A 27,978-nucleotide genomic window follows, 5' to 3' on the forward strand; every position below is an offset into this window, starting at 1 on the left:
GGACAAGTGGTAACTTTTAGATCGCTGGGACCTCAATGATCACCAGAATGGGGCACCTATCCCCATTTGCCTACAGCAGCAGTTTCCATGCTCAACTGCCACTCCATTTTATTTATTTTACTCACTTATATAGCGCCATTAATTTCATAGCGCTTTACAGACATTATCATCACTGTCCCCATTGGGGCTCACAATCTAAATTCCCTATCAGTATGTCTTTGGAGTGTGGGAGGAAACCCACGCAAACACAGGGAGAACATACAAACTCCTTGCAGACATTGTCCTTGGTGGGATTTTAATCGATGACCCCAGCGCTGCAAAGCAACAGTGCTAACCACTGAGCCACCGTGCTGTCCATTCATTCTGTAAGGGACTGTCAGAGCTATGTATGCAGCTGTTTCTGGAAGCCCCACATGGAATCAGTTGGGCATAAAAGTATCCCTGCCAATTCAAATGCTATAATCTAAACTGTGGATAGGTGATAAAGGGGTTGTCTGGTTACAATAAGTATAGGGTTTTCCTTCATAAAATTGACAGTTTATATTTAAGCAAGAGTTGTTCCGATGTCTATTAAACCAAGGTTGATCCATCAGATTGCCGGATAGTACTGTGATTACTCTTGAGAACATGTTTGCAATGAATCAGTCTATTGGCAGTGTAGCATTCACCACCTAACTATCACAAGATTAGATGTGTGTCTGCTTGACTAGTAGTCCTATCCACAACATTTAGAAAGTGAAAAATAAATAGGTATAATTTTCATTACCTGTGAAGAACGGTTCTGACATTGTAGAGTGAGTAATATTGGTCTGACTGTATTCTGTTGGCAGGTTAAAGACTTCACGGCGTGTCATCTGCTGTGTCCCAAACTGAGAGAAGTTCCCTACAAGTAACACAGGTCACGAATGAATTGGACTATAAAAATAAAGACTGCATCAAATGTGTGTAGTCCTTATAATCTATATGCACAATAAAGGCATGTGGCTGAATTTCCCATAATATTGTAACTGTGCTCTGCAGTACATTAGCTATAATTTCCCAAGATGATTATACCTGTCTGCCTGACAGCACACAAGGTAGCTACATCAGGCTTAAAGGGAATCTGTCACCAGGCTTTTACTACCCCATTTGAGAGCAGATTATTATAGGGACAGAGACTGATTCCTGTGATGTATCACTTACTGGGCTGCTTAAAACAGTGATTTTATCAAAATTACATTATCTGCTGCAGATCTGTATAACCCCGCCCACACCACTGATTGGCAACTTGTTGCCTATGCACAGTGTATGCAGAAAGCTGTCAGTGTCGAGGACAGGGTTATACAGAGCTCATGAACATGCTAGACTACCTAGCAGCAGATTTACTAGTCCTCTAGTGATAAAATCACTGATTTGTCAGCAGATTATCAAAACTACAGCAAGCATCCAAGTAGGTGACACATCACTGGAATAGGGGTCTCTGTCTTTACATTATGCCGCTCTAAGATTAAGTGAAAAAATTCTGGAGACAGATTCCTTTTAAAGCAGATCTCATTTCACAATACATACATTAAATAGATATACTTTCCCTGATATGACTAGTTTACTAACCTTAAAAATTTATGTTAGAGCAGCTGTACATTCCTCAAATTTTACAATGAGCATTTTATCAGTCCAGCAACAGCTAATGTAAATGCTTACTTTAGAAATGTGGCTAGAAATGTAGCTTAGCTAGGGTAAGGTGACATGTAAGAAGTAGGACCAAGTAACATGGCCATTAATTACCCATCATTGTGCCCCATTAAGAGCCATATATTACAAGGATAAGTTAGCGCTCCTGGTCTGCTACAATGTCGTACCATAAAATAGTAGATACTGCCTGTTTTTATTTCGCTATGAACTGCAGGGAGCAGAGATACCTATTGGTGCCACCAAGCCTTCTGTAGTATAGCAAGTAACACGGACAGTCTCCGCATTGGCATGGTGATTGCAATGTGTCACCTGATTTTAAGCTTAGACCCAGTTATGTCTAGGCTATACGTAGTTACAGCACAGGTAAAGATTATAACCTGGTAAGCATAATACTGCAATTCTTTATCATAAATTCCCACTTACCTCCATCCTGTGATTCAATGGTAATTATCCCTTCCCTCTCTGGCCCAAATCCTTGTGTGGTTTTGGCCTGGACCTTGAACTTGTAAGGAAGGTTCTCACTCAGGAAGGGCACGGTCAGTGTTGTCTCGGGCATATCGCCTTCCACATATATATTCCTTGGCTCACCTGAGATTAATACATTCACATAAATATCAGATTCCTAATTTACCCATGGAAATTGTATTCTCTTATCAACTGTGATATCATTTGGGCTTCCCAACCTCTTACCTCCACCATGCAGCATTTCACAGGTGACCATGTAACCCAGGATGGTCCCATTGGGTTTTCTTGGCCTTACCCAGCTGAGTTGTAGAGAGTCTGGTGTCAGAGCAGTAAATACAAGGGGTCCAGGTGCACTTGGGGTGCTCAAAGTGAAAGGAGAACCTGCAAAGAAGATGGAAATAATCAGTATAGACTTGTAATTTGTGATGATTACATGTGCATCATATATATGCATCCATTCTGCATTACCAAGATGGGGCTTAGTCTCCATGTTTTGCTCTACCAGCAAGGAAGCTAGGTAGGATCTCCCCTGTCTTTCCTTTTTAACCAAGTGGCCTTCATTTTTAGTAAAAGGGTATTCTCATATCTGCGTATATAAAGTAGCTGAGATTGTCAGCTAGAAAAGTTTGAGCGTGTCAGGCTAGTGTCATGCATTTTTTTTCTCACCTATCATCTGTATGTCATGTGAGTGATATGCAAGTGTGCGTTTTTTCCTCACATAGCATCTGTATGACATGCGATGCATTAACATACAGTAATTCTCTGTCATTTGAATCTAGTTTTCTAACTAATTAAAACAATCTTATATACAAATATAGATAGGTGATAGATGATAGTATGAAATGTGGTCAGTGAGATAGATCATTAGTACAGTGTGTGTAGCTTACTGTACATATATTTAGCTAATAAATTAAGAAATAAAAGAAAAAAATGGCATGGGGTCCCCCTTATTTTTAATACCCAACGGAGGAAAAGCAAACAGCCAGGGTCTGGTGTTATTATTCTGGGAAGAGGCCAATATCCATGAAGCTTCCCAGTCTATTAATATCAGCTCACAGCTGTCTGTGTAGCCTTTACAGGTTATTAAAAAGGGGGACCCCCAAAAAAAATGATGTGGGGTCCCCCATATTTTTAATAACCAGCAAAGGCTAATCAGACAGCTGTGAGCTGATATTAATAAGCTGGGAAACTTCATGGATATTGGCCTCTTCCGAGACTAATAACACCAGCCCCCAGCTGTCTGCTTTCCCTTCAGCTGGGTATTAAAAATAATGGGGACCCTATGCCATTTCTTTATTTTATTTATTAGCTAAATAAATTTACAGTAGGCTACACATGCACTGCACTAATATATTTCACTGACCATATTTCTTACAATCATCTATCATTAGTGCAGTGGATGTTTAGCTTACTGTACATATATTTAGCTAATAAATTAAGAAATAAAATTTTAGAAAAATGGCATGGGGTCCCCCTTATTTTTAATACCCAGCTGAGGGAAAGCAGACAGCTGGGTGCTGCTATTATTCTCGGAAGAGACCAATATCCATGAAGTTTCCCAGCCTATTAATATCAGCTCAGTTGACTGCTTAGCCTTTGCTGGTTTTTAAAAATACGGGGGACCACATTTTTTGGGGGTCCCCCTTTTTAATAACAAGTAAAGGCTACACAGACTGCTGTGAGCTGATATTAATTGGCTGGGAAGCTTCATGGATATTGGCCTCTTCCCAGAATAATAAAACCACCAGCTGTCTGCTTTCCCTCAGCTGGGTATTAAAAATAAAGGGGACCCCATGCCATTTTGTTTTTATTTAGTATTTATTAGCTAAATACATGTACAGTAAACTACACACGCACTGCACTAATTATATATCTCACTGACCTCTTTCTGACGGGTCATGCAGTGAATTTACTATACTCGGCTGATGAAATGTCAGGTTTCCTATGAGATGAGGGTGTAAAAATCAGATGGCAGATACATGGTCCGTTTGATCGGCGATTCTTTTTCTCATACCTATTGACTTGCATTGGTAAGTCTCTGCCGTTTTACACCACCATACACAGTGTGGTGCAATTCTTTTACTCACTCCAATTCCAGGTGAGGAAAAATTCGCAGATGAGCACTGCCTGATTTAATAACATTGGTGCGAGTGCAATGCGATTTTTTTTTTTACTCAGACTGCACTCGCCTATTTTATACGCAGATGTGAGCGAACCCTTATTATAAGTCTTCTGACTTGTCTGGTTAGAAAATCATTGTATTTCCCATAAAATAATGAATTCTGGAGCATATTATGTTTTGTACCTTGTATCATTTTTGCAAAAGTGGGTGTTATCCTCCCTGTTATCAATGTGGCACGTTTCTGATTGGAATCACTGGCGTGGCATTACTGATTGGACACACCCAAATGAAAAGTGTAATTATAACACCCATTTGTAAATTTATTCAGTTCTTTCCAGGAGGAATGACAGAGCATCAACGCAATAAAGAATTCTACAAAAATTACTTTATGATTCATAGAGAATACAAGTATTTACCAAAACAGATGCATCTGTTAGGTCTGTTCTATAAGGTTCCACTCCAATTTAGTAGAGTTAAATGAACAATTGTCAATTTGTTTTTGACCCTACATGACTTAATATGAAATATGTTTGTTTTATTATCTGATAACTATAAACAGAATTTATAATGACTAGAAAGAACAGTACGTACCTGGTACAGGACTGAGGGGACTCTGTGGATCGACTTGTGACTCAATTGTGATGACGCCTTCCCGTTCCGGTCCCCATCCTTCTTCGCTCTGGGCTTTAACCCGGAACATATATGAGTGATTGGGGAGTAAATCTTCCACCACCACAGAATTTTCTCGAGGATTTGGGATGTCGATTGTTCGTGAATCTCCTGGAAGGAACGAAGTTGTCATATATCTGCTACAACCTATACAGTTCTCAGCATTAGTTTCGTGACAGTATGATACATGTATATTTTATTCCTCATGTCTATTACAATGGTATATCACATCCATTATCATTACCAAACATATTTTAGGTACAGCCTACCTCCATTGAGTAGCTGATAGTGCACCTTGTACCCCAGGACTGCACGTTCACATTGTGGCTCCTGCCAGCTGACCTTTAAGGACGTTGGCCCCAGTGCTGAGAATACTAAGCGGGTTGGAGTGTCTGGGATTCCGGGTGACAGACGTGACTCTAATTGGGCGATAAGCAGATTTGTTAGTTTGCAGCCTGGAAAAGCCATGGACGAAAAATTATTAGTTCTCATGCAAAAACTCCCCCACACTCACCTTGTATGGCCACATCTAAGCTGGTGAGGGCATCACGCACATCTTCTGAGTGAGTTCGTCCTCTTCCAGTGCCCATCATAAGTGGAGGCAGCCCCAATCTGCTTTGTCCTGATGTACCTATAAAGATGCCAGTCAGTGTTATTGTGGAGAACTTGTAATGTGATACTGATAGCTTGGACATCCACATAGACCCATCTTGATGCCCACTTGTCCACATGCTGAGAAGAAGTGTAATGCATAAGCACAGCAGCACATACTTACCCAGATTTGTTTTGACAGCTTCCAAAACCTGTGTATACCTATCCCGCTGTACGTCCAAGCTTCGATATTGCTGATTTCAGCCAGTCGGCTGCCATCCTTAAATATTCGCGTCTTATGCAGAGCATACACTAGATCCTCATGCATGGCAGGATCCAGCTTTGAAGATGAATGGTTAACAGCAATATGGAGTTAACCCCTCCAAGCCCAGAGACCGACAGTAAATCGGGACTCTGGTTATGAAATAAGGGGCGTCAGCCAAGCATGATTGGAAGGTTATGGACCAGCAGGCAGGTTAACCCATTCATAACCAGACAGGCATGTTACAGTAAATATAGGTCCATGAGTTGTCCTCTTTTGTTCAGTTCTCAAAAATTCTAGACAACCCATTTTATTTATATCTGATTCTGGGAAAGCTGCCTGGTAATTCGTAGAGCTTTCTAAGGCTCTGTTCACATTTCCATTCAGACATTCTGGCTGTCTTTTCCGTGTTAGGAATAACTTGCTACAGATATAAAAATGGAAGCGGAGGCACCCCGTTGATTATGATGGGGTACAACCAGGCTCCGGGGTTTTTTTTAGAAAGGAAGAAAAAGTTCTACATATAGCACTTTTTTAAGTTCTAAAAAACAGTTGTCAAATAGACCTCCCAAAAATCAAAGGGACCCCTCTGCTTCCAGTTGCAAAACTGAAGCAATCGATCCCTTATTCTGTTTATTCCTGAACTGAACAGACAAGAAGAATAGACATGTGAACAGGGCTCTAAAATCCAGCAAAGGCAAATCTTTTTTCATTATCCAACAAAGTGGCCAAGATAGAGTCGTGCAGTGATATTTAGGAGTCCAGGGAAGTTGTATCGATTAATGGTTGCCTCAAGTCCACTGATCCTTATCATAGTTTTCTCTGCGAGTCTGGTCATACGGGTTCTTGCCCATTTTTTCCTAAACTGGACAGAAGAGGACAATTCTTGAGACCTGGATTTTATTCATTTTGGGGCAAATTCTCTTCAAATATGAACCTCAGACCAGTCTGATATGGAGTGTGGGAAAGCAATTCATGCATGGCGATCATTACGTGCTGAAAGAGATTGTGTGGCATTTAGTAATCCTCAATCGTTAAAAGTGCCAGCGTCTTGTATAAATCATTAAGGCCACATGCACACATCCATTATTTGGGGAGTATTTTACCTCAGTATTTGTATGCAAAAACCAGGAGTGGGAATCAGAGGAAAAGTATAATAGAAACAAGTCACCACTTCTGTATTTATCACCCCTCCTGGTTTTGGCTTACACATACTGAGGTAAAAAACTCAAATAATGAAAGTGTGAACGAGGCCTTACTGTTCCTGATACTTCGGATTACGCCAGTATCCAGCACAATCATTTCCAGTTATTTGCATCTCATTGGACTGGAATTTGAAACAGGATGGGATGAAGCATCCATGGAAAGCAATGACCAAATAGCATGAGTGACATGTTTCCATGGTACCTATCACCGCGTGCATCCTTCTAGGACTGTCAGCCATAATTATTGTGTCCCGGATGGTGCAGCTGCCATGGTAACCCTTCACCTTTGCCCCAGCAAGGCGTCTCTCGGGGTATTCCTGCACGGGATGCAGGACCCCTCCAGGAGGATAGGGAAAAGAGACAGCAGGAGATTGTAAGAAAGATATGGAGGGCCAAAACAATGGACAGTGAGAGAAAAACAGTAATCATATGAATGTTTCAGGACTTCTGCAAGATTACTATCAACGTAGTAGTAATGGGCATAAGATGAACGTTTATGTCCACCTTGACCAATGAGGTGTAGGTCCATTTGTTATGTACCAGCGAGAACCCAATACTTACTATGTCCTGTCATGGTGGTTGTGTGCTGGGAGCTCGTGCTGCCAAACCTGTAGGAATCCTGCTGAACGCTGGGGCTGAGCTGCTGGTAGCTCGTTACTGTCCGCGTCAGACTGTTCCCTGAACCAGGGAATGAGAAGTCCATGCGCCCATTGAGCAGTTGTTCTACGAACAAGTTCAACACATTAGAAATCTCATCAGACGGAATGGTTTCTAATCATTAGACAAAACGTAATATTAAACAATACTTCCCTAGTCTTCCGAAATAAGGGGGAACCCCGACGTCTACTATTGAGTAGGAAACTGTTTCTGGCAATCCTACAGGGATTTTACATGAGGTGTGCCGGGGATTTGGAATACTTTACTCTTGAGCATGTTGGGACCATTACTGGGGAACTCTGATACTGGGAACTCTGGCACTCTGAATGTAAATGTAATGGGGGCACTGTTAATGAGGGCACTTTTTAAGTGGACAATTTGGTTGGGTGTTACTATGTGACTAGGAAATATTATCTTTTATTTTCTTCCCTCCAGAAATCCATAGGCTGTGTCTGATACTGCAGCTCGGGCTCATTCATTGTGGGGCTGAGGTTCAGTACCGGACACAGTCCATAGACAAGAGTGACCCTATACCTGAAAAGGAAAAAAATAGCAAGAGTGTGAAACTGCCTATGACAAAAACACCATTGGGGGAAATATCTGTCACTAATAATATGGGCTGTCTGGTGGTGGTCTTCTACTGGATGGTCTAACTCCAAGAAGTTGGCCAATGTGCTTAAAATATGGTTACACTAAAAACCTGTCATTATATTATAGGATAGTCTTTCGAGAAGTTTCAGTGAATTTAGAAATATTTCCACATCACACTTTGCACACCAAATCTAGATCATCCTAGACGGCAATTATTAAAGTTTGTCCACTATGACTTTTATACTTAGCTGTTACCTAAAGATCCTTTTCAAGTACTCTACATGTTACAGTTTAATAAAATGCATCTTGCGATAGTTTTCACCATTTGAAAGCAACAACATATATAAGCATAAATCATGACATTTTCATTGGTGTGGATATTATGGTGCACTCTGCCCTCTTGTGGCTCCTATTCATATTGCTTCTCATTTTGTATTTAAAGGGGTTGTCCAATGAAAACAAGTTATTATCACCTATCTGTGGGACAGGTGATAACTTGTGGATCGGGAGGGTTCTGACCTCTGGGACCTGCACTGATCAGCAGAACAGGCTTTTTTTCCTGTTATAATGAACAGCAGTGCACATGTGCAAACTGCGTTCCATTCATTTCTTATGGGGCTGCGAAGTGCTGCACTTGGCTTTATCTGACAGCCCCATAGTGAATGAATGGAAAATAAGTTGGCCGTCAAACCTGCTGTGCTATTTTGCAACGGGGAGTAAAATTTCCCTATATGGTGATCAGTGCAGGTCCTAACTGTCAGACCACCACCTATCCTATGGGTAAGTGATAATTTGTGTTCACTGGACAATCCCTTTAAGTCCATTTGAAAAAAATATGGATGAATGAAACAGCAATTTCTTAATACATTTTATCTTCAATTTGTCCCATTTGTGGCCAGTGGCCAGGAGCCAGATTAGCCTGAACACTAAATAATTTTTTCAACTTTTAATGTTTTTTTTAAACCCAACTGCTTATTGTATTCTGTGATGCACTACTATCCAGACTGATGAAAATGATATGTCTACATATAGGACCATGATCAGGAAAGTATTTTACAAGAGTTTAATGAATAGCCCCTCTATCCATTGACTGCCCCACCACACCGATTGAACAAACATAAGAGTGAAGAGAGTCATGCAACTGAAGGCTGTTAGCACTTTACACTGGTGGGGGGTTGAAGGGAGGGAGGAAAACATATAGTAGTGGACCCCCCCACCATCTGGTTGTCACCTTCTGCAGTTGCCCGCATGGTTCCCTTCCTCTTCAAAGAACTGGAATGGTCCATCTGATCCTGACTCTCAGTGTCTGTGGAAATTGCACTGCTGACTGACAGACGTGGGATGACTTCTACAGGAAGTTTCCATGTGACATGGCGCAGATCCATTTCCGATCCCAGGAGTGGGATGAATTTCCAGTGCTTTCCTTCAAGGGACAGGGGTGACTTAGATGGGGGGGTACATACCAAGGAAGAAGGGTTGAATGGGAATGGGGGTTTACAGTTTATGGTTCAGTGTGGTTGGTGCTAACAGCCAACAGACTAAGCTTGTAGAATATACCAGTTTGTCGATACTGACTGTCTGCCTTGGAAATGAGTGGAGACATCATGAGATGGTCTTAGGAATCTACCCTTCCCGCTATGAATTGTGTCATGAATGACAATATAATAATCTTATTCCTTACCTGATTCATCTGACACACTAGGTCTTTTGCTTCCTACTGGAGATCGAAGGACATCTGTACTGTACATCAGATAGCTATCATATTCTTCTCCACCTTCGGCATCAATAATGGGGACATCCGGGATAATTGGGACTGCAAAAGAGAAGAATGGTTTACAAACAAGTAGAACTAGTTTCCTGATGGTGTCAACCTAGGTTTTTAATCAATTTACAGTGAGTCATTTAAGTAACATCAGTTTAGGAGGACACTTACTGGACATTGGGCGAGCTGGCTGGGTAGCCAAGTTCATGGTGGCATCTCTCTCTGGGCCCCAGCCTGCACCATTACGAGCTTTAACAGTATACCGGTATGGCTGAGATTCCCTCAGATTCTCAATTAGAATCATTCGTTTCTTTGGGTCAGTAATTAAAACCTTCTTCATAGGACTAATGGGTTCTACCAGAAAAACAAAAAAATAAAATTAATTTACAGCTTACATAAGGCCTACATGTTACACAATGACAACCAGTACAGACCAAAAGTTTGGACACACCTTCTCATTTAAAGATTTTTCTGTATTTTCATGACTGTGAAAATTGTACATTCACACTGAAGGCATCAAAACTATGAATTAATACATGTGGAATTATATACTTAACAAAAAAGTGTGAAACAACTGAAAATATGTCTTATATTCTAGGTTCTTCGAAGTAGCCACCTTTTGCTTTGATGACTGCTTTGCACACTCTTGGCATTCTCTTGATGAGCTTCAAGAGGTAGTCACCGGAAATGGTTTTCACTTCACAGGTGTGCCCTGTCAGGTTCAATAAGTGGGATTTCTTGCCTTATAAATGGGGTTGGGACCATCAGTTGTGTTGTGCAGAAGTCTGGTGGATACACAGCTGATAGTCCTACTGAATAGACTGTTGCCTTCAGTGTGAATGTACAATTTTCATAGTCATGAAAATACAGAAAAATCTTTAAATGAGAAGGTGTGTCCAAACTTTTGGTCTGTACTGTACATTGGAGGAAATTTATAATAATAATTAAGTTAAATGCACCAGAATTCAGGCACAATTTCCATCAGAAACAGTCTTTTATCGCTTGCACCATATTTATTATGCTTTTTTGTCTGATAAAGGGGGATGGCTTTGCCGAAAATAGGCATGGTTTGTTGGAGAAGTGAAAAAGTTATTTAAATTGCGGCATTTTTCAAATTTTGGTGCATATTTCTGGAACTAAAAAGTCAACTAATAAGTGGTGTAAGCTTAGATTATACAGTCTAAAGATTCATCAAATTTATCAAACAGCCTGATACAGTGGCATGTAAAATTTGGGCACCCCTGGTCAAAATTACTGTTATTGTGAACAGTTAAGCAAGGTGAAGATGAAATAATCTCTAAAAGGCCTAAAGTTAAAGATGACACATTTCCTTTGTATTTTAGCCCCAAAATATATATATTGTCATTTTTTATATTTAAAAAATTACAAAAAGAAAAATGGGCCAGTGCAAAAGTTTGGGCACCCTTGCTCAGATAAAGTTGACCAAGGTTTCAGACCTTAATTAGCCTGTTAGGGTTATGGCTTGTTCACTATCATTGTTAGGAAAGGCCAGGTGATGCAAATTTCCCAGCTTTATAAAACCCCAGTCTCCTCTATCCTTGTGCCAAAAAACAACAGCCATGTTTTTTTCTAGGCAGCTGCCTAGCACTCTGAAAATGAAAATAATGGAGGCCCACAAAGCAGGAGAAGACTATGAGAAGATAGCAAAGCGTTTTCAAGTTGCCCTTTACTCAGTTCGAAATATAATTAAGAAATAGCAATTAACAGGAAAAGTGGAGGTCAAGATAAGGTCTGGAAGACCAAGCAAAATTTCAGTGAGCGCTGAACCCCCGCTTGACTGCAAAAGACCTTCAAAAAGATTTAGATGTTGGAGTTGTGTTACATTGTTCTACTGTTCAGAGACACCAGCACAAATATGGCCTTCATGGAATAGTCATCAGAAGAAAACCTCTCCTGCGTCATTGCCATAAAATTCAGCATTCGAAGTATGCAAAAGAACATCTAAACAAGGCTGATGCATTTTGGAAACAAATCCTGTGGACCAATGAGGTTAAAATAGAACTCTTTGGTCACAATGATCAAATGTATGTGAGGAGAAAAAAGGGCACAGAATTTCAGGAAAATAACATCTTGCCAACCATTAAGCATGGGGGTGGATCAATCATGCTTTGGGATTGTGTTTCAGACAATGGCACGGGGAACATTTCACGGGTAGAGGGAAGAATGGATTTAATGAAATTTCAAACATAACACCATCTGAAAAAAAGCTGAAGTTGAAAAGAGGATGGCTTCTGCAAATGGATAATGATCCTAAACACAAGTCAAAATCCACAATAGACTACTTCAAAAGGTGAAAGCTGAAGATCTGAACATCATTAAAAATCTGTGGCTAGACCTGAAAATAGCAATGCATGCAAGATGACCCAGGAATCTCACAGAACTAGAAGAATTTTCCAAGGAAGAATGGATGAAAATCCCTCAAACAAGAACTGAAAGACTCTTGGCTGGCTACGAAAAGAATTTACAAGCTGTGATACTTGCAAAAGGGGTGCTACTAGGTACTAACCATGCAGGGTGCCAAAACTTTTGCATTGGCCTATTTTCCTTTTTGTCATTTTTAACCCCTTTACCACCTTGGGTTTTTCAGTTTTTGCGTTTTCGTTTTTTGCTCCCCTTCTTCCCAGAGCCATAACTTTTTTTTTTTATATCATTTCATCTTCAACTTGCTTAGCCATTCACAATAACAATAACTATGATCAGGGGTGCCCAAACTTTTACATGCCACTGGAAATCTGGCGTATTTTAAGACTGTCTAGTCTGTGTTTGCAATGTCCAGGAATTATACAGTGTTGAGAAATTTAATAAGTCTAATAATAATAATAAAATACAATATTTATATATCATGTATGATTTTTCATCCTTAAAATGAAAGGTTTATTTAGAAATTTAAAAAAATACACAGATTGACACACTATACATGAAGGCATGAAGTCCTTTATTGGGAAAGTATTGCCGAAATTATTTTTTTTACTAATTTAGCTCATACCGAAACATGCGTTTTGTAATCAGCTTTTCTGATTTTAATCTCTCTTCTTTTTTTTTGCGTACATGATTACAGGCGCAGCCATCTTACCTTAGCTGTTATGCTGCTGTGTTAACTGCACTTGAGGGATATGCTTTACAGCAACCACATTGATATCAAAATTTTTAGTATGAAGAAGTTCAATGACTTCTATGATAGAGAGGGTTCTATACATGCTCTGTGTACTGTGCAGGGAGAGAGAAGAAGTGTACTGTAACCATCATGTGTTGTCAATGGTGGATACTGTTATTTTCTCCAGCTTTATATGCTGAAAATTCCAATTTTGGATGGGGCAGAGTTAATACAAAATGCTCTTTCTCTCCCAACTTCCTTCAAAATCATTTGGGCTGAAGACTCTGATTTACCTTAGTAAAATGTTTAAAGAGAACATGTTATTAAGTTTTACAAATTAAAGTAGTGGTGTGGCTGTGTAGGTGCTTGTCCTCAAATACAAATGATATATTTTTTATAGATATCCAATCATGAGAAATCTGGCATTGAAGTCATATACAAATCAAGCTGGAAGTGCACAGGGGCGTGTCATTGCTCTTGAGCTACTTCTTCCAAGTATATTCCCATTTCCTGGTAGAGCTACATTAAAGTAGAAGAACTAGACGTGTTGGTGAATAGATGGTGTCCTACTTACGGTTATCCTCGTTCACCATGCCATAGTTAACTTCATAAGCAGTGATATTGCCATTGGTCTCAGCAGGCTCGGCCCAGCTTACTTGGGTCACTGTGCTTGAAATAACATTAAAGGCAAGACGACCTGGTTCACTTGGAACTACAGAAAATAAGAAAAGACGAGGTAGCACATAATGTCTAGATGGGGTTGAATTGTCATGAAAGTATGATACTTTTTGTACAATATGTTCTTGGTTTCATTGTAGACCAAAGAAGGCAAATGTTATACTATTTGATAGTCAAGGATGTCACGTTCTTTATAAGTTGTACTTCACTTGCATAGTATAATTTGTCTGGGCTCTTATATACCATTTTATATTTAGTTTGTGACCCCTAGTCATCAGGTCTTTGCACCACCTATGGGTAATACTAGGAATAGTGTGAGTTTATAGCTATGAGGGCATAGTCAGATGTGATTGCACATAATATCTAAGAATAAATAAAATACTAAAATGTAATAAGGACAGTGTTGCAATATGACCAGAGGGATCTTTATATCTATATTCTTAAGTCCAGTTCTATATGGCGTTTTAAAAAAAAATCTAGAATTAAACAGCATAGACATTAAATTATCACATAGTGCCAACAATTTGGGTTTGCCGGACGAAGCCTTGGATCAACTACATCAACATACTCACCATCCTCAAGGGTCTGACATGTCACAATGTCTGTATAAGGGCCCTCTTCCTGCATGTCATAGGCACAAACACGCATTTCATAGTCGCAGTATGGATATAGGTTGACTAGCTCTGCAGAAGGCCCCTTGCTGTCTATCACTGTAGCATCAGACTCGGAATCTCCTTGAATCCAGTAACGAACCTAAACAAAAATGGCTTGCATTTAAGGGTGATAGAATCGATAAGAACATCTGATAAAAAATAAAGTTGCATCCTTCCATTGCAGTTGAACAATCCAGCATGTAATTACAATAGATGACCTAAAGCCATTAAAAAAACACCGACCATCTGATGTTTGCTTTTAATAGTCTGTTCAGACAGGCCGCCTCGGTTCCAATTTGCATAGAACGATCAGTAATAGATTGTTCTGTGTATATAAACTGTCATTGTTCTCGACAGCACGTGTTGTTTACACTGGCAGATGTGTTGCCGAAAATGATGATTTTTAGGCACGCATAAAAACCACTATATTGCTCGCTCGTCAGGTGATGGGCAGTCTGTTTACACTGCCTGATTATTGGGAAATGAGATGGTAAATCTACTAAACAGATGTCAAGCTATATCTGCCTAATGTTCAGATGTCTAACTGTAGACAAGCATTATGTGGGTAGTAATAACTGACATTTTTAGATAACTCTAAGATTGGCCTTGAGATGATAAAAAGACACTTACTTTATACCCAGCAACTCTTCCTCCAGGCGGGGGAACCCAGTTGAGTCGGATTTTTCTAGCACTAATAGCCTGAGCATTTAGATTAATGGGAGCTCCTAATTTTCCACGAGGAGACTGGAGAGCCTGTTGTGTCATTACTTTTGGTACAATATCTGATAAATGAATTGGACAAGCAGGTCAATACCAAAATTCAGGAATACAAGTTTTACCAGTGCCTACAATGTGTAGATATTAGCTCACCTGCACTGTCATCAATGGTGATGGTACATTGTGGGTACTTGCCAATCTTGGCACCATACTTTGGATTGCTCAGCTCCAACAGGAATTGTTTCACCTGCCTGTTTCCAAGTAAGGTGTCGACCTCTGAACGATCAAGTAGAGGAACCAAGACTTGTGACTGAGTTTCATCTCCTTGGAATGTGACTTCACCTTCTGAGAAAGTATAATCCTAAAATAATAAGGGGGGAAATATTACAATAAAAATCAGAGAGACCAAACTCAACATCTAGTAAATCCTTTTGTAGCATGTCCTACAAGTCTCGTGACAATATAAGAAGGCTAATTATCCAGTACTCTAACAGATTTGTACTTACCTTGCCGTCACGAGCTGTCAGGTCCTGGGTGCGATAGGTCACCTGAGTCTTGCCATTCTGTAGAATTTCACGTGAAAGTGGGACGCGAGCAAATTGGTCCTGGCGGCTATAGGTGTACGCTGGCTTCACAAAAGTCACAACACTCTTAGCTATGACATAAGATGAAGATATTAATGAATTCCAGGTTTATATAATGATGTTCAAAGGTGAACTAATAGTTTAAATAAAGATTACATACAGGCCCATGAACTGAGTCATTTTTGTTGACCTAAATATTAAATATTCTGCAGGTATTTTGACTTTACTGGGCCAATTTTACAAAACTAAATGTGCCACAATTCTGGCTCCATTTGCTAAAAAAATAAAAATCTAGTGTATCTGCTTAGCATCAGCTATATTATGCTTTTAGACACTTTTCGAAGCCTCTCTAGACAATGGGGAGCGTCATAGAGGAAAGGGCATGGCTTAAAATATTCCAACTGGTCACAAAATTTTTGTGTAGAAAATTGGTCTAAAGTAAGCCACGCAAGAGGTGGCATAAAGGCTGACAAAAGTATCTAAATACGGTCCAAATGTAATAAATCTGCCCCACTGTCTCTTATCCCACCTTGTTCTTTGATGATTGTGATGTTGACATTTTTCCTTCCCAATCGAGCAATTCCTGAGGGAACCTCTACAGCTTCCACAAGTAGCTGCTTCTCATCATCATCTTCTGGTCGAATGAAGAGAGGAACTCGCACATCCACCATTTCCACCCCCGGCTGGAATTCCACCAGACCGTGAGCATCTACAACAGACACATAGGGGCGCCAAAGATCACAAAATGTGAAGGCATGAAGTTTCAGCTTTACCTAAAGGACATTAGTTCTTACCTCTATCAGATGTGACTGTGTAATATCCTGGGGTGACCTTCAAGTCCTGGAATGCCTCTTGTGATACGTGCTTCTCTGTGACTTTTACAATTTCAGGTTCAGCTTCTCTTGGAGCCATTAATACAGTGTCTGCGATTGTATGGTCCTGTCTGTAGGATTTGATATAGAGATGTCGGATTTGCACTTGTAGGCTAAATAATTGAATGACCTTATTATAAAGGGGTCGCCGGGATCCTAATTTGATTACCTATGCCTTTGATTTACCATTAAAATATAATCAGTGGGTGTTTCGCGAGCCACTCCCTCCCAAGTTCTCAACGATCGTCACCCTACTGAGCTGCAGTACCAGGCACAGTCACACCAGTGAGTATGGACTGGGACAGAATAAGTCATGAAGAGACTTTCGTTCTACACATTATGGGTGTCCTGGAAATTGAATGACCACTCGTCATATTGTACATTAGACAGGACACCAGTTAATTTCCCCTATTATATGTCGTATAATAAGTTTGTATGACATCAAAATGTTACTAGAAAACAGCAGACAAAGGTCTCCAAAACTGAAATTTCATAGTAAATGAAATTATATTTTGTATTTATTGCATTTTACTTTAAGACATGCATCTATATTAATGGCGCTTCATAAATGTATGGTATTGATACCCATTTTCTGTTTGATGAGTGACACTAGTTGTAAATGACTGATGACATCAATGAAAATACAGTAAAATGTACGTTTTTATTTTGTACCTCTTGCCAGCATTGGACTGCAACCTAAAGGAAGAAACAAATAGAAACATGAATTTAAAATGGAGCATTTGTGATACAGTAAATAACACCTCTCAAAATTGCAACAATTGTCTTAAAGGGGTGGTCCTATTAAACACGAGAGTATTATATTATGATATTAGGACATTTAAAATCCATAACAGAAAAGTTGGGTTTAGATTTTTTGATACTGTATACATATATTGCAATATATTGTGGCAGGTGGACAATTCTGTATTACAGCTGAATACAGTATTACCTGAATGTTGTTTGCTTCACCTTGTGAGTGCCTGGAATCACTTTATAAACCTCGTTCAGCTGGGGGGATAAAAATGGGTATTAGATTTCCTGATTTTCTGGTGCCCCCTCTCCTTAAAATGCAGATCTAAATCAGTGAGTAAATATGGTAAGATCTTAGTGTCTGAGAAGATGTAATTATTACCCATTTAAAATACAAAAAAAGGAGCAAAGAGGGTGTGAACCTTAAGGAGTAACAGTAAATGGATACCCTCCAAAAATAAATAAGTTATCCCTTATGATACCTTGCTGAAGGTCCCGACTACTGGGACCTTCAGTGATCCCAAAATCAGGTCACTTCAGCCCCATACTGAATGGAGCGAAGATGTGCATGCTTGGCCTCCTCTTTATTCACTGTCTACAGGACTGCCAGGGAAAGTACAGCACAGCTTTCGTATTTCTCCAGCAGTCCCATAGACAATGAACGGAGCAGAGATTAGGCGTACCACCGCTCCATTCAAAACAGGGCTGGAGAGTTCTGATCACGAATCCAGAACCCCAATTTGGGGATTGCTGAAAGTTCCAATGGTCAGACTACAAGTGATCAGCAAGTTATCCTCTATCCTAATAATAGGGAATAGTTTATTATTTTGGTAATAACCATTTACAATGCCAACTTACTGTATCTTCTACTTCTCTGCGCAGTTGATCACATTCCCGTGTCTGAGGCTTGGACAGGTTTTCAGTGAAGAGTCGAGCCAACCGTAGTGAGACACCATATGGGACTACAAAATGAGATGAGATCCTTTTAATCATATATTAATACACTCTATATACAGTACATGGGTACACTTTCTATAGCATTAGTATTCAGTTTCTTTTTCGTACCTAGCTCTTTAGGATTTAAATCCCCTGGTGCTGGTGCGGGACGGTGGACATTGTTTGTGATCTTCCATCTTACAGTGTCTCCACCTTTGAGGTTACCGTTTCGTACTAGAGGAGTGTTCAAGTAGTCAGATGACATCAGACTTTGTCGCAGCATGTAGTGGTCTTCCTTAAATCCCACAGTGCGTCCTATTATTAATTCATATAATTATTAATCAAAACTGGGTTCATATTTCACCACCAAAAATCATGCCTCCTATGATGCGTGAAACCTATGTTACTTCTTCTATGCAGACACCTGTATTAAATGAACCGCACCTTAATATATTCTACATAGACTTATCCTACATTTACTGCATGAATATCTACACACTATATACTTAATTTCCCTTTTAGTATATGTACTCCCATATGTATTTTACAATAGTTACACCTTATATGTGTAGGAGCAATATAAAATTAGAACATAGAATTGAGCCTTTATGAAGAAACGAAAATATTTTTCCATAATGGAAATACTCTGCATCCTGTACTTTTTCATACAGAAAATAAACTATAAGTTCAGTTTCTTTAATTAATGTCCATTACCTCGTCCACAGCAGGGCAATAGGGCCAGGCATGCCTGTAAAAGAAGAAGTCAAAGTTCATTGCTCAAATACAGTGAAAATTAACCCACCAGTACCTTTTAACATACATTTTCTATATACTCTGTGTGCTGCATTTGGTATCTCCATATAACGTCATATTAAAGAAGTATTCTCCCCTAAAAGCAATTCTATTGGAATCAGACAAATAAAAACTCTGAATGCTTCCACTAGAAATCATATAGAAAGGCCCCATAGACTTGAAGCTAGTCCTTAGGCCCACCCAACTCAAAATGGACAAACAATGAAATGTTCAGATATTTTTAAAGGAAACCTGTCACCTCGGAAAACAATATTTACCTGCAGATATAGAGTTAATCTGCAGGTAAATAGCAGTCCAGTGCTGCTTGGCCGCCTTAATGAAAGTGTGGCTACCTGGAGAAAATGAACTTACATCCTCCAGGGAGCCGGTGGCTTTCAGTTAGGGGGTTTGTGCAGAATGGCCATAATCATTGCTGACATCACGGCTCCCTATACTCTGAGCAGCAGCTGTAAGCGCACCCCGGCACTTTGATTGACAACCGACTCAGCAGCGCATCTGTGCAGAATAAGACTGTCAATCAATGCATTTTCCATGGTGACAGGTTCCCTTTACATCTTTACCATGGCATATTCTTACCTTACAGCAGGCACAATATTTCCAGCAGAGAAGCAATAAGAGGCCAAGGAGCAACATGAGGAAGATGAGTAGGGGAATGAGCCATAAAAAGGCACCTGGAGGACACTCTGAGGATAGAGAAAGGAATCAGTGCTCAGAACATGAAATAAGTATGGTGAGGCCTGGAGAAGGGGTAACAAATAAATCAGTGTTGAAGCATGCCTGTCATTTCATGTAACTTTTCAGTATAAACTGTCATGTGTGTACATGAGAAATAACTCTATTTGTGACCACTATTTCTACATCTTTCACCAGTTTTGCCCTTCTGCAGGCTCCATCTCTAGTTTTCAGTTGTCTCTGAGCTAGCAAGTGGAGACTGGCTGCCATGATGTCTCCTATACAAGTACATAGCAGTGGAGGGATTCCTGTTTCTTATCTGTTTAGCACATGTTCAAAAATAGTAGCATTATGGAGGAGATTATACAGCAGTGTGGCTGTCAATCCGACTGTGGGATAAGCTAAATGACTCACTAACCTCAACATGATCTGCTTGTTTCTGCCTCTGCTTGTTTTCTCTCTCTGCTCCTCACTCCTCCCTCATCCCCTCTCCATATAAATGGACATGTAAGCCGACACCTCACAATCAGTCTTGCTTTTACTAAGGCCTGCCATCAGTGTTTCTATTGTATGGCAAAAGAAAAATAAATTACGAAGCTTCTCCTATACTTTACAATATTAAGCACGTAGAGCACACGGATGCCATTCATGTGCTGTACGTGTTTTACACAAACCCATAGACTTGTACTGGCCCTTGTCATCCATGCTGATAGTAAAAATGGACATGTCTCCATGTGGTTTACATAGACACATGGTTCATGTAAAAATACGGACGTGTGCACAGCAGCAGAGGTTATAATGGATACGTGTGGCATCCATGAAAACAACAGATGCCACATGTACTACAAACACGGACATGTGAAGGGGGCCTTAGACTGTTCTTTTTTATTTTAAGGAGTGGAGTGTGAGTTTAAGAAGTGGGGGAAGGGGAAAAGAAGTGACTCTCATAAGTCGAGAAAGATGCAAATTTCTCATATACAGTATATATATATAATCACAATTTGCCTTATTATAACAGCTGAACATGTGAATTGACAATAAGACATGGATGCATATTGCTATATGCAGCTCACCTTTTTTCTTCTGTACCATAACAGTGTAGTTTGATAACACGGAGCTTAATCCTTCCACAGTGTAATGATAGGTGCAGTCATCCTCTTCATCTCGGAAGGAGCATTTCTCGGTTCGGTCATCAGCTAGTATGAAAATTGAGAGATGGCAGTCAGTAAATGTGTCCATAGTTTACTCATCATAGAAGACCTACTGGTCCAGGGCCAGGCACAGATAGTAGACATGATGGAAATAGGCTTGGACTGGCCCTCAGTAGAACAGGTGAATTCCTCGGTGGGCCACTCTGCAGGTGTGGGAGCCCTATCCACCTACACGAGCAGTAATTGCACAATACACTCAATTTACTATGTACAGACAAAGGCAACATTTCATCAGTCATTTAACACCTACCTAGTTTATTATTATATACAAGAAACTGGTAAATTTGTGAATGAGGGTAATGTAATATTTGCAGGTAGCTGAACATCGGTCCCCCAAAGTACATGTTTCTGGTGGGACCCTGCCACCCCAGTGCGACAATGGAAGGAAATATGTCACTTTGGCAATCTACCTTTTGTGAGTTCATCCACCATCTTTATCTTGATTTCACAGTTTTCACATTTTTGTCCCTTTTTCTCTCCAGTACCCCATGCCTGGCATTGCACACACGTTCTAACATCTTCACAGGCTCCCAACAGACGCTATGGGGATAGATAAAGAAAAGAACATTTGTGGCAAAGTTCAAACACAAAACTAAGTTCTCCATGTACCCCTTCATTTTTACAGGTTCACCTATTGTGCCCAACATTTGCAAAATTCATTATGTGTTTTGGACCCATTTGGTGTCTGTGTCATTAATATAGTTTTGATCCATAAACGGGGCATAGCCGGTAGGAGTTGCAAAAGGCGACATATTTGTCACAAGTTTTAGTGTAATGTCAGCCTGCCAATGTAATGTTTGCATTATAATGTTTAGCATGCCAGCGTGAGATGACGTAAGGAATGGAAATGTGTCTAAAATGCTTAATAATGCCACATGTACCATTTTGCTAAATTTGAAGAAATTTGCATGAAATTCTTCCCAGTGTTGTGCAGTATTGTCCATTACAATCTATCTTTCCATCATCATAGAAGAATATAATGTAAAATTCAAGCATAGTCTTTACACTGGCAGCATACATACCAGGGAGGTGCTAAATTCACAGAGAACATCGGTAAACTGGGGATCTGTGTCACACTGACAACGTCCACAAACACAGCTCCCTCGGCCATTGCACAAACCCTGTAGAAAAAGAAATTGCTTTAGCATCACCTGCAGATATCATGTAGGCATGTTCTATAACAATATTGCCTTGTAATAAAGTAAGAATAAATGTTCTGCAGTTTACTACATCTAAGCATAGCACTTACCCCGTATCTGTCCAGGCAGGTTTGATTGCTGGTTGGGCACTCACATCCAGCCCCTTCCCATCCACTTATACAAGCACAGGCTCCCATGTAACAACTGCCTCTATCTGCAAGTGTAAAACATTATTTGATATTTAAAGGGGTAGTCTCATGTTCTTTGTTCAGGAGCGCCCCGCTCCTCTGCCTCCTGGCTTCCTGCTCGCTGGGGAGTAGTATACTCCTGATGATTGACATGGTCACAGTCACGCTGCTGGTCCGAACTTTGCACTCTCCCATACTGATAGCAGAAGTAGCTTTGCCTCTACAGCATTTGCAAAGCAAAGGAGGAATGAAGCCGCCCAGAACCGGCCAGGTTCAAAGCAGCACTAACATGCTCAAAATCAAAGACTAAAATGAAAAGCAATATACTGAAAAGGACATCAAATCCAAACGCATCACAGAAAGAAAGAAGTCATACTTACCAATACCTTGTCACAATATCAGTATACAGGTAAATATACCAATATATATGCAGACAGACCGAAGTGCTATATAGTGAAGGTAGCACAGGTGCGATATACTGATAAACAACCTCTTTCACTCCTATGATCCATGGGGATGGCTGCTTAATATTATACATGCACATAAATAAGCTTTCAGTCACACAGATACATGCACTTGGGTGAGGTGGGCTACCCAGCACCATATAAGTCTACCCCACAGATACAGGCACCCTATTCTCCCCTTCCAAACATACTACACTTGTGTGATTGGCACCCGATAAAAGCCTAATCTGTGTACATTTATAATACTAAGAAACCACCCCCCATGAGTTGTATGTGTGTGAGTGTTTATTCATCAATATTTTGTACCTGTGTTATCTCCACTTTATATTACTGGGGCCTGCAGTATATTGTTATTGTGTCCAGGTATTGGTAAGAATGGCTTTCTGAGATGTGTTCCTAAAACTAAGACCCTAAAGCATACACCAATCACCTCTGATACTCTGTGGAAGTGTCTGGTAACCTAGGCAATGAGCAGAAAGCCATAGACATAAATTATAGATATTAAAATCCCTCCTTTAGTTATCTACAGTAATTGTCTCCATGAAGAGATGTATACTCTAGTCATGAGTATGAGTGTCATGCGCAGAAACACACACACTTACACATCTTGGCTACAATCAATGAGGTTATTAATGGTTATATTAGGAACATTCCGCCATGGTGAATGCACTTGGGCACAGAAATCATCAAGATCCGCTGCTGGCAGCTCCCTTTGCAATTTCCATTCTATGATGTCTAAAATTTGGGACACCGTGGAGAAATAGCCATACCTCTGGGTAAGGTGGCATAATGTACAGTAACAGGACCCCTCTAGTCTTCATTTCACGTACACTAACAGCTTGGCATTACATTGATTTGGTGGTAGGACCAGTGGAATGGCCATTTCTCCAAAGTTTCCCTGTAGCCAATTTTCAACGTGATAATGCCAGACTGCATGTTGCTCATGCTACTGTGAGCAGCCTGAATGGCCTAAACTTGCTACCATGTCCTGTAACATTTCTGGATTTGTCTCCTATCAAGCACATCTGGGACATCACTGGTCAGTTAGCTGGGGAAGCTGAGCAGACTGGATTGTGTTGGAGCTGGTGAAAGGAAAGCCAGAATCTCTCTGGGAAGAGACTGCACAGGCCGTGTGCGCCAAACTGCAAGTATCACTGGTTGTTATGGACGATAGCTGTTTTGTGTGACCGAACTGGGACTAGCTCAGCCGTGTCTAAGTAGTCAGGGTCTGCATTGTTTAGTTAGTGCCTGGACAAGACTAGGAATTATATGTTTATGGTTTTGTTTTGGTGCTGTGCAAACAGTGGAAATAAGCACTATTCCGTTTATGACATAAAAACCCTGTGGCTTTGTGTTCCAAGTGAATACCTGAGAGAGTGAACCCCTACAATATATATAGAATGTAGGTGTTTTTAGCCCAGAAGAAGACATGTTTGTCCGTTTAGTTGTAGGCTTGTAGCCCAAAAGTGGCATGGAAGGCAGAGTAGTTACCCATCAGGGGGAGGTTACCTTGCCGTGGTTGATGGGCACACTTGAATTGGCCAATTTATGCGCTAAAAACCTTCGTTTTTGTAAGTACTTGTTCCTGAGGAAAACAGTTTAGATCCTAATATTTTCATTGTTAAGACGTATCTTGGCCATATGGAGTGCTGCTACATTCTTTTGATATATTTTATAGTTACAGCAGCTGGCACCAGTTCACATTAGGAGGTGCTGGTCAGGTTTCTCTGGTTTGTATACATATAAAGGTGTATGAGGCAGATCAAATGCAGAATATTTCCATAAATATGATCATTAAAATAATTTAATAACTGTAGGCTAAAAACTGGTTGTTTTTTCCCTACTAATTGTAAAAATGGTGCTGTAATTTTTGTTAGTATATGTTAATTATCAGGTTTTCTAAGGCAATATCTGCAGTAGTAAACAGGTTACAAAGCAATTCACTATGAAATGACACCCAAGAATTCATGTAATGTTCCATAATACATATAAGTAGCTACAAGGTAGAAAATGATGATGGCTTCGTACCATTGCACATGAAGCCTCCTGTGCGTGGGCACTGGAAATTGTTGAACTGGCAGAATTCTCCTTGATATTGGTGGATTGGGGACTCGCCATAACACTGGCAAACTCCACAGAGACACTCTCCTCTTCCTGAGCAGATTTCTGTGCTATTAGGAGTTACACATGACTGGCTGTCTATAGCTTGTAAAGATGAACAGTCACAGAATTCTCCTCTCCTGTAAAAAAGTAGACATAGTATTCTAGGCACATAGCAAACATCCCATGGGGATTCATTGTTCCAAAACTAAGTGATAAAATACAACATTATTTCAAGATGGCCAAAAATATCCAAAATGCATTTGTGTAATAACTTGGATCACATCAGACGTAGACATAGCTTCAGCTACATAGCAGTTTCTACCTAGGACTTACCAGGGTTCTTTACATTCACAGCGTCCGCAAGAAAAGTGCCCATTTCTGTTGCACTTTGGGGAATTCATTTCTTTTTGCTATAGATGATGGATAGTAAAGAGGGAAGAACATTAATGAAGCTTAGGATCTACTAAAGTGTGCTATATATTGTATACCAACATGCTTTGCCTATTATTAATGCCATCTTAAAAAAAGGAAAAAGTATCTCGACACAACAGTAAGTAGTATGTTCAGTGAGGGGGATATAACAGGAGACATCTCTGTGAGGTCTACTTTCAAGTCTTGAGTGTTAGGTCCATAGAACTTACCAATTCACAAGGGCACACATCACACATGACCGACGCATCAATCTGCAATCCATTTGTGAAGGTGGATGGTTTAAGCAAGACATTGCCGGACCGGTCTTGAAGGGGCAGCGCACAAACTTTCTGATTACTAACTTCCTCTAGAGCCTTTACTTTTACTTTAAATGTCCCCTAATAAAAAGAAAAAAGGGAATTAATCCCTTTTTGCCATTACCCTCTTCCTATATAAATAGAGATGAACATATCAGAATATTAGCCTCTCTTGTGACACTCACCACTTCACCACGGGTCACCTGAAAAGATCCTGCTTCTGTTAATTTGGCCGAATCGGATGAGACTGAAATATTCATGGAGCGAGGCGTGTTATCATCTCTGATATCCATCCTCGAGCGGATTTGCTACGAATAAAGTGGAATGTGTTAGTGTAATTATTTCAACTTCAAGCCATAAAACTGTATCACATTTTGGTTAATGGTCAGAAACCATTCATTGTGATGTATAGTAATTGAACCACATAACAAATATTTTTTCTCTCCAGGGTTAATTGAAGAGACCTTGTTGCCTTGAACATGCATTTCTGTCTGTGGGCAGCATGCTATAGAGCAGAAGGGACTAAGCTGAGTAGACTGATATATAATATTGTAAGAAAATATTTTGAATAATTTATTATTTTTTTCAATTTAATTCTTGCTCATTCTGGGTTTAGGAGTTAAGTGGGCAGTCCTAATTAGTGATTGACTGCAATCCCTGTGTGTAAGGAAGGCTGTCAATCACTACTAAGAATTCACATTGGCCTCTTGAGCCCAGAATGAGCAGGAATTGAAGTAAACCATTTCACATTATACAGAATCTTTTCTCATTAAATTGTACAATAATTTACAGACAAGCTGCCCACGGACTGCATGTTCAAAGCAAAGGGTTACCTTTTATAAATTATATTAGATCAAATTGAAAAAAAATCCAGAGGAACCAGACCGATGGGGTTGCAGTGCTGCATCTAAGCACATTGGTTCTGAGATACATGTTACATGATGTGACTTATACTGCAGCTCAGCCCGGAGTGTCTTCTGTCCCTTTGTTTTGCTTACTGATAGGTGTCCTGGAGGTTTGGCCCTTACTGATAACACACTGATAGAGAAAACTCCTATAAAGCCCATTAATGACCAGACAACATTTTTCCGTCTTTCATACATGGTAGTTTAGAATTTTTGCTTATGTTTTTCATGACAGATGTGGTTTAATTCTGAATATAAACAGAAAGCCAAAATATGTCACAAAGGCAAAACAATACATCAATGAATAAAATCAGTTTTTTAGCCTATAGCCATATTGCTATTTCTGAAAAACAGATCCTTTTCTAATAACCCCTGAGGAAGCGAGATCAAAGCATGCAAAACGCGCGTTGGGGACTATGTTCTTTAGTAACTTTGCAGATTGCATTACAATATGGATAGACGCACTTTTGCCATACATCTATGAATTGGAACAAGTATATTTGTACAGTATATATAATATACTGTACATTTTGACCACTGTGTCTACTATTTGGGGCTTTGTACATTTATATTTATTGTAACCATCCTTACAATGTTACATGCACTGCTTTATTGCTAACATTCTGGTTATTGTCATCCTTTATATATTTTTTAGCTAAAAACTCCTCCCTTTGTTATTGCATAAATCTTTTGTGGAGTAGCTATCAAAATGGTTACTATCAAAACAGTTACGAGCCTGTTTTCAGACTTAATGGCTAAATCAGTATTTTAAAAATGTATCCGGTGAATCTGTATTGTCTAATATCATGCAGATGTAACAGAGGCCAACTTGAAGGCCAGTACTTTATGTTTATTTGCATAGCTCGGTTATTTTCATTCACTTTGAATTAACAGTGTCCTATGCAAATGGTGCAGGCTTGCTACATTACTGCCATAGCGTGCTGCAGCCGACACGTCATACAGCCTGGGACTGAACAGTTGCGGAAGTAACTGACTGTAAATGTGATTCTAGAAATAACTGCTTCTCAAACTACTTGGAAGTAACCTCTTACTGTTCTTATTTATTTTGCTGTATCACATAAAAAATATGTTGTCCACCATTACATGTTCAATGTACTTGAAAACTTCTAGTACCTTAAAAGCTTCCTCCAGAAGCTGCACAATGTTTGAGGAGTCTTCTTTCAATTCTCCAATTTCAGACACCTTAAAGTACTTGCTTAGTTTCTGTAAAGACAGATTGTTAATCCCATTGGAGCATGATACTCAATCAGACACCTTGCACATTTTCTACTAATATATCGAATGTAGAACAGACACACTGAGTCTATAAACCATTTAACTGTGCATTATAGTAATGCTTTTCGTACATATGTATATAACTTGATATCATGTTATGGGTATATTTACATGCTGCAGATTTGTTGAAGAAATTTCTGCAACTGTTCAATTAGTCTA

At 39.8% G+C, this 27,978-nt stretch overlaps 1 protein-coding gene across 3 annotated transcripts in view; it reads right to left on the bottom strand.

Moving 5' to 3' along the window:
- Positions 1-27,978, bottom strand: part of ITGB4 (integrin subunit beta 4) — a 71,924-nt gene that overhangs the window by 2,585 nt on the left and 41,361 nt on the right. The window contains exons 9-41 of one of the 3 annotated variants that reach the window (XM_073684001.1): positions 27,658-27,747; positions 25,804-25,926; positions 25,532-25,699; positions 25,224-25,300; positions 24,816-25,027; positions 22,246-22,349; positions 22,019-22,117; positions 21,407-21,536; positions 20,859-20,981; positions 19,690-19,796; positions 19,015-19,048; positions 18,430-18,615; positions 18,223-18,326; positions 17,564-17,622; positions 17,287-17,310; positions 16,537-16,685; positions 16,272-16,451; positions 15,665-15,813; positions 15,312-15,519; positions 15,072-15,223; positions 14,361-14,541; positions 13,685-13,822; positions 10,167-10,349; positions 9,915-10,046; positions 9,444-9,656; positions 7,547-7,714; positions 7,188-7,322; positions 5,442-5,558; positions 5,197-5,346; positions 4,850-5,038; positions 2,362-2,517; positions 2,095-2,259; positions 767-883 (exon numbers count right to left, since the gene is read on the bottom strand). In XM_073684001.1, coding sequence (XP_073540102.1) covers positions 767-883; positions 2,095-2,259; positions 2,362-2,517; positions 4,850-5,038; positions 5,197-5,346; positions 5,442-5,558; positions 7,188-7,322; positions 7,547-7,714; positions 9,444-9,656; positions 9,915-10,046; positions 10,167-10,349; positions 13,685-13,822; positions 14,361-14,541; positions 15,072-15,223; positions 15,312-15,519; positions 15,665-15,813; positions 16,272-16,451; positions 16,537-16,685; positions 17,287-17,310; positions 17,564-17,622; positions 18,223-18,326; positions 18,430-18,615; positions 19,015-19,048; positions 19,690-19,796; positions 20,859-20,981; positions 21,407-21,536; positions 22,019-22,117; positions 22,246-22,349; positions 24,816-25,027; positions 25,224-25,300; positions 25,532-25,699; positions 25,804-25,926; positions 27,658-27,747 — 4,522 coding nt within the window. The remainder of the gene's footprint in view (positions 1-766; positions 884-2,094; positions 2,260-2,361; positions 2,518-4,849; positions 5,039-5,196; positions 5,347-5,441; positions 5,559-7,187; positions 7,323-7,546; positions 7,715-9,443; positions 9,657-9,914; positions 10,047-10,166; positions 10,350-13,684; positions 13,823-14,360; positions 14,542-15,071; positions 15,224-15,311; positions 15,520-15,664; positions 15,814-16,271; positions 16,452-16,536; positions 16,686-17,286; positions 17,311-17,563; positions 17,623-18,222; positions 18,327-18,429; positions 18,616-19,014; positions 19,049-19,689; positions 19,797-20,858; positions 20,982-21,406; positions 21,537-22,018; positions 22,118-22,245; positions 22,350-24,815; positions 25,028-25,223; positions 25,301-25,531; positions 25,700-25,803; positions 25,927-27,657; positions 27,748-27,978) is intronic. The other 2 variants (XM_073683999.1, XM_073684000.1) reach the window with 2 other exon arrangements.

The sequence above is a fragment of the Phyllobates terribilis genome, unplaced genomic scaffold (genome assembly GCF_046119375.1).
Source record: "Phyllobates terribilis strain yellow unplaced genomic scaffold, ASM4611937v1 Scaffold_5__5_contigs__length_657084704, whole genome shotgun sequence".
Lineage (NCBI taxonomy): Eukaryota > Metazoa > Chordata > Amphibia > Anura > Dendrobatidae > Phyllobates > Phyllobates terribilis.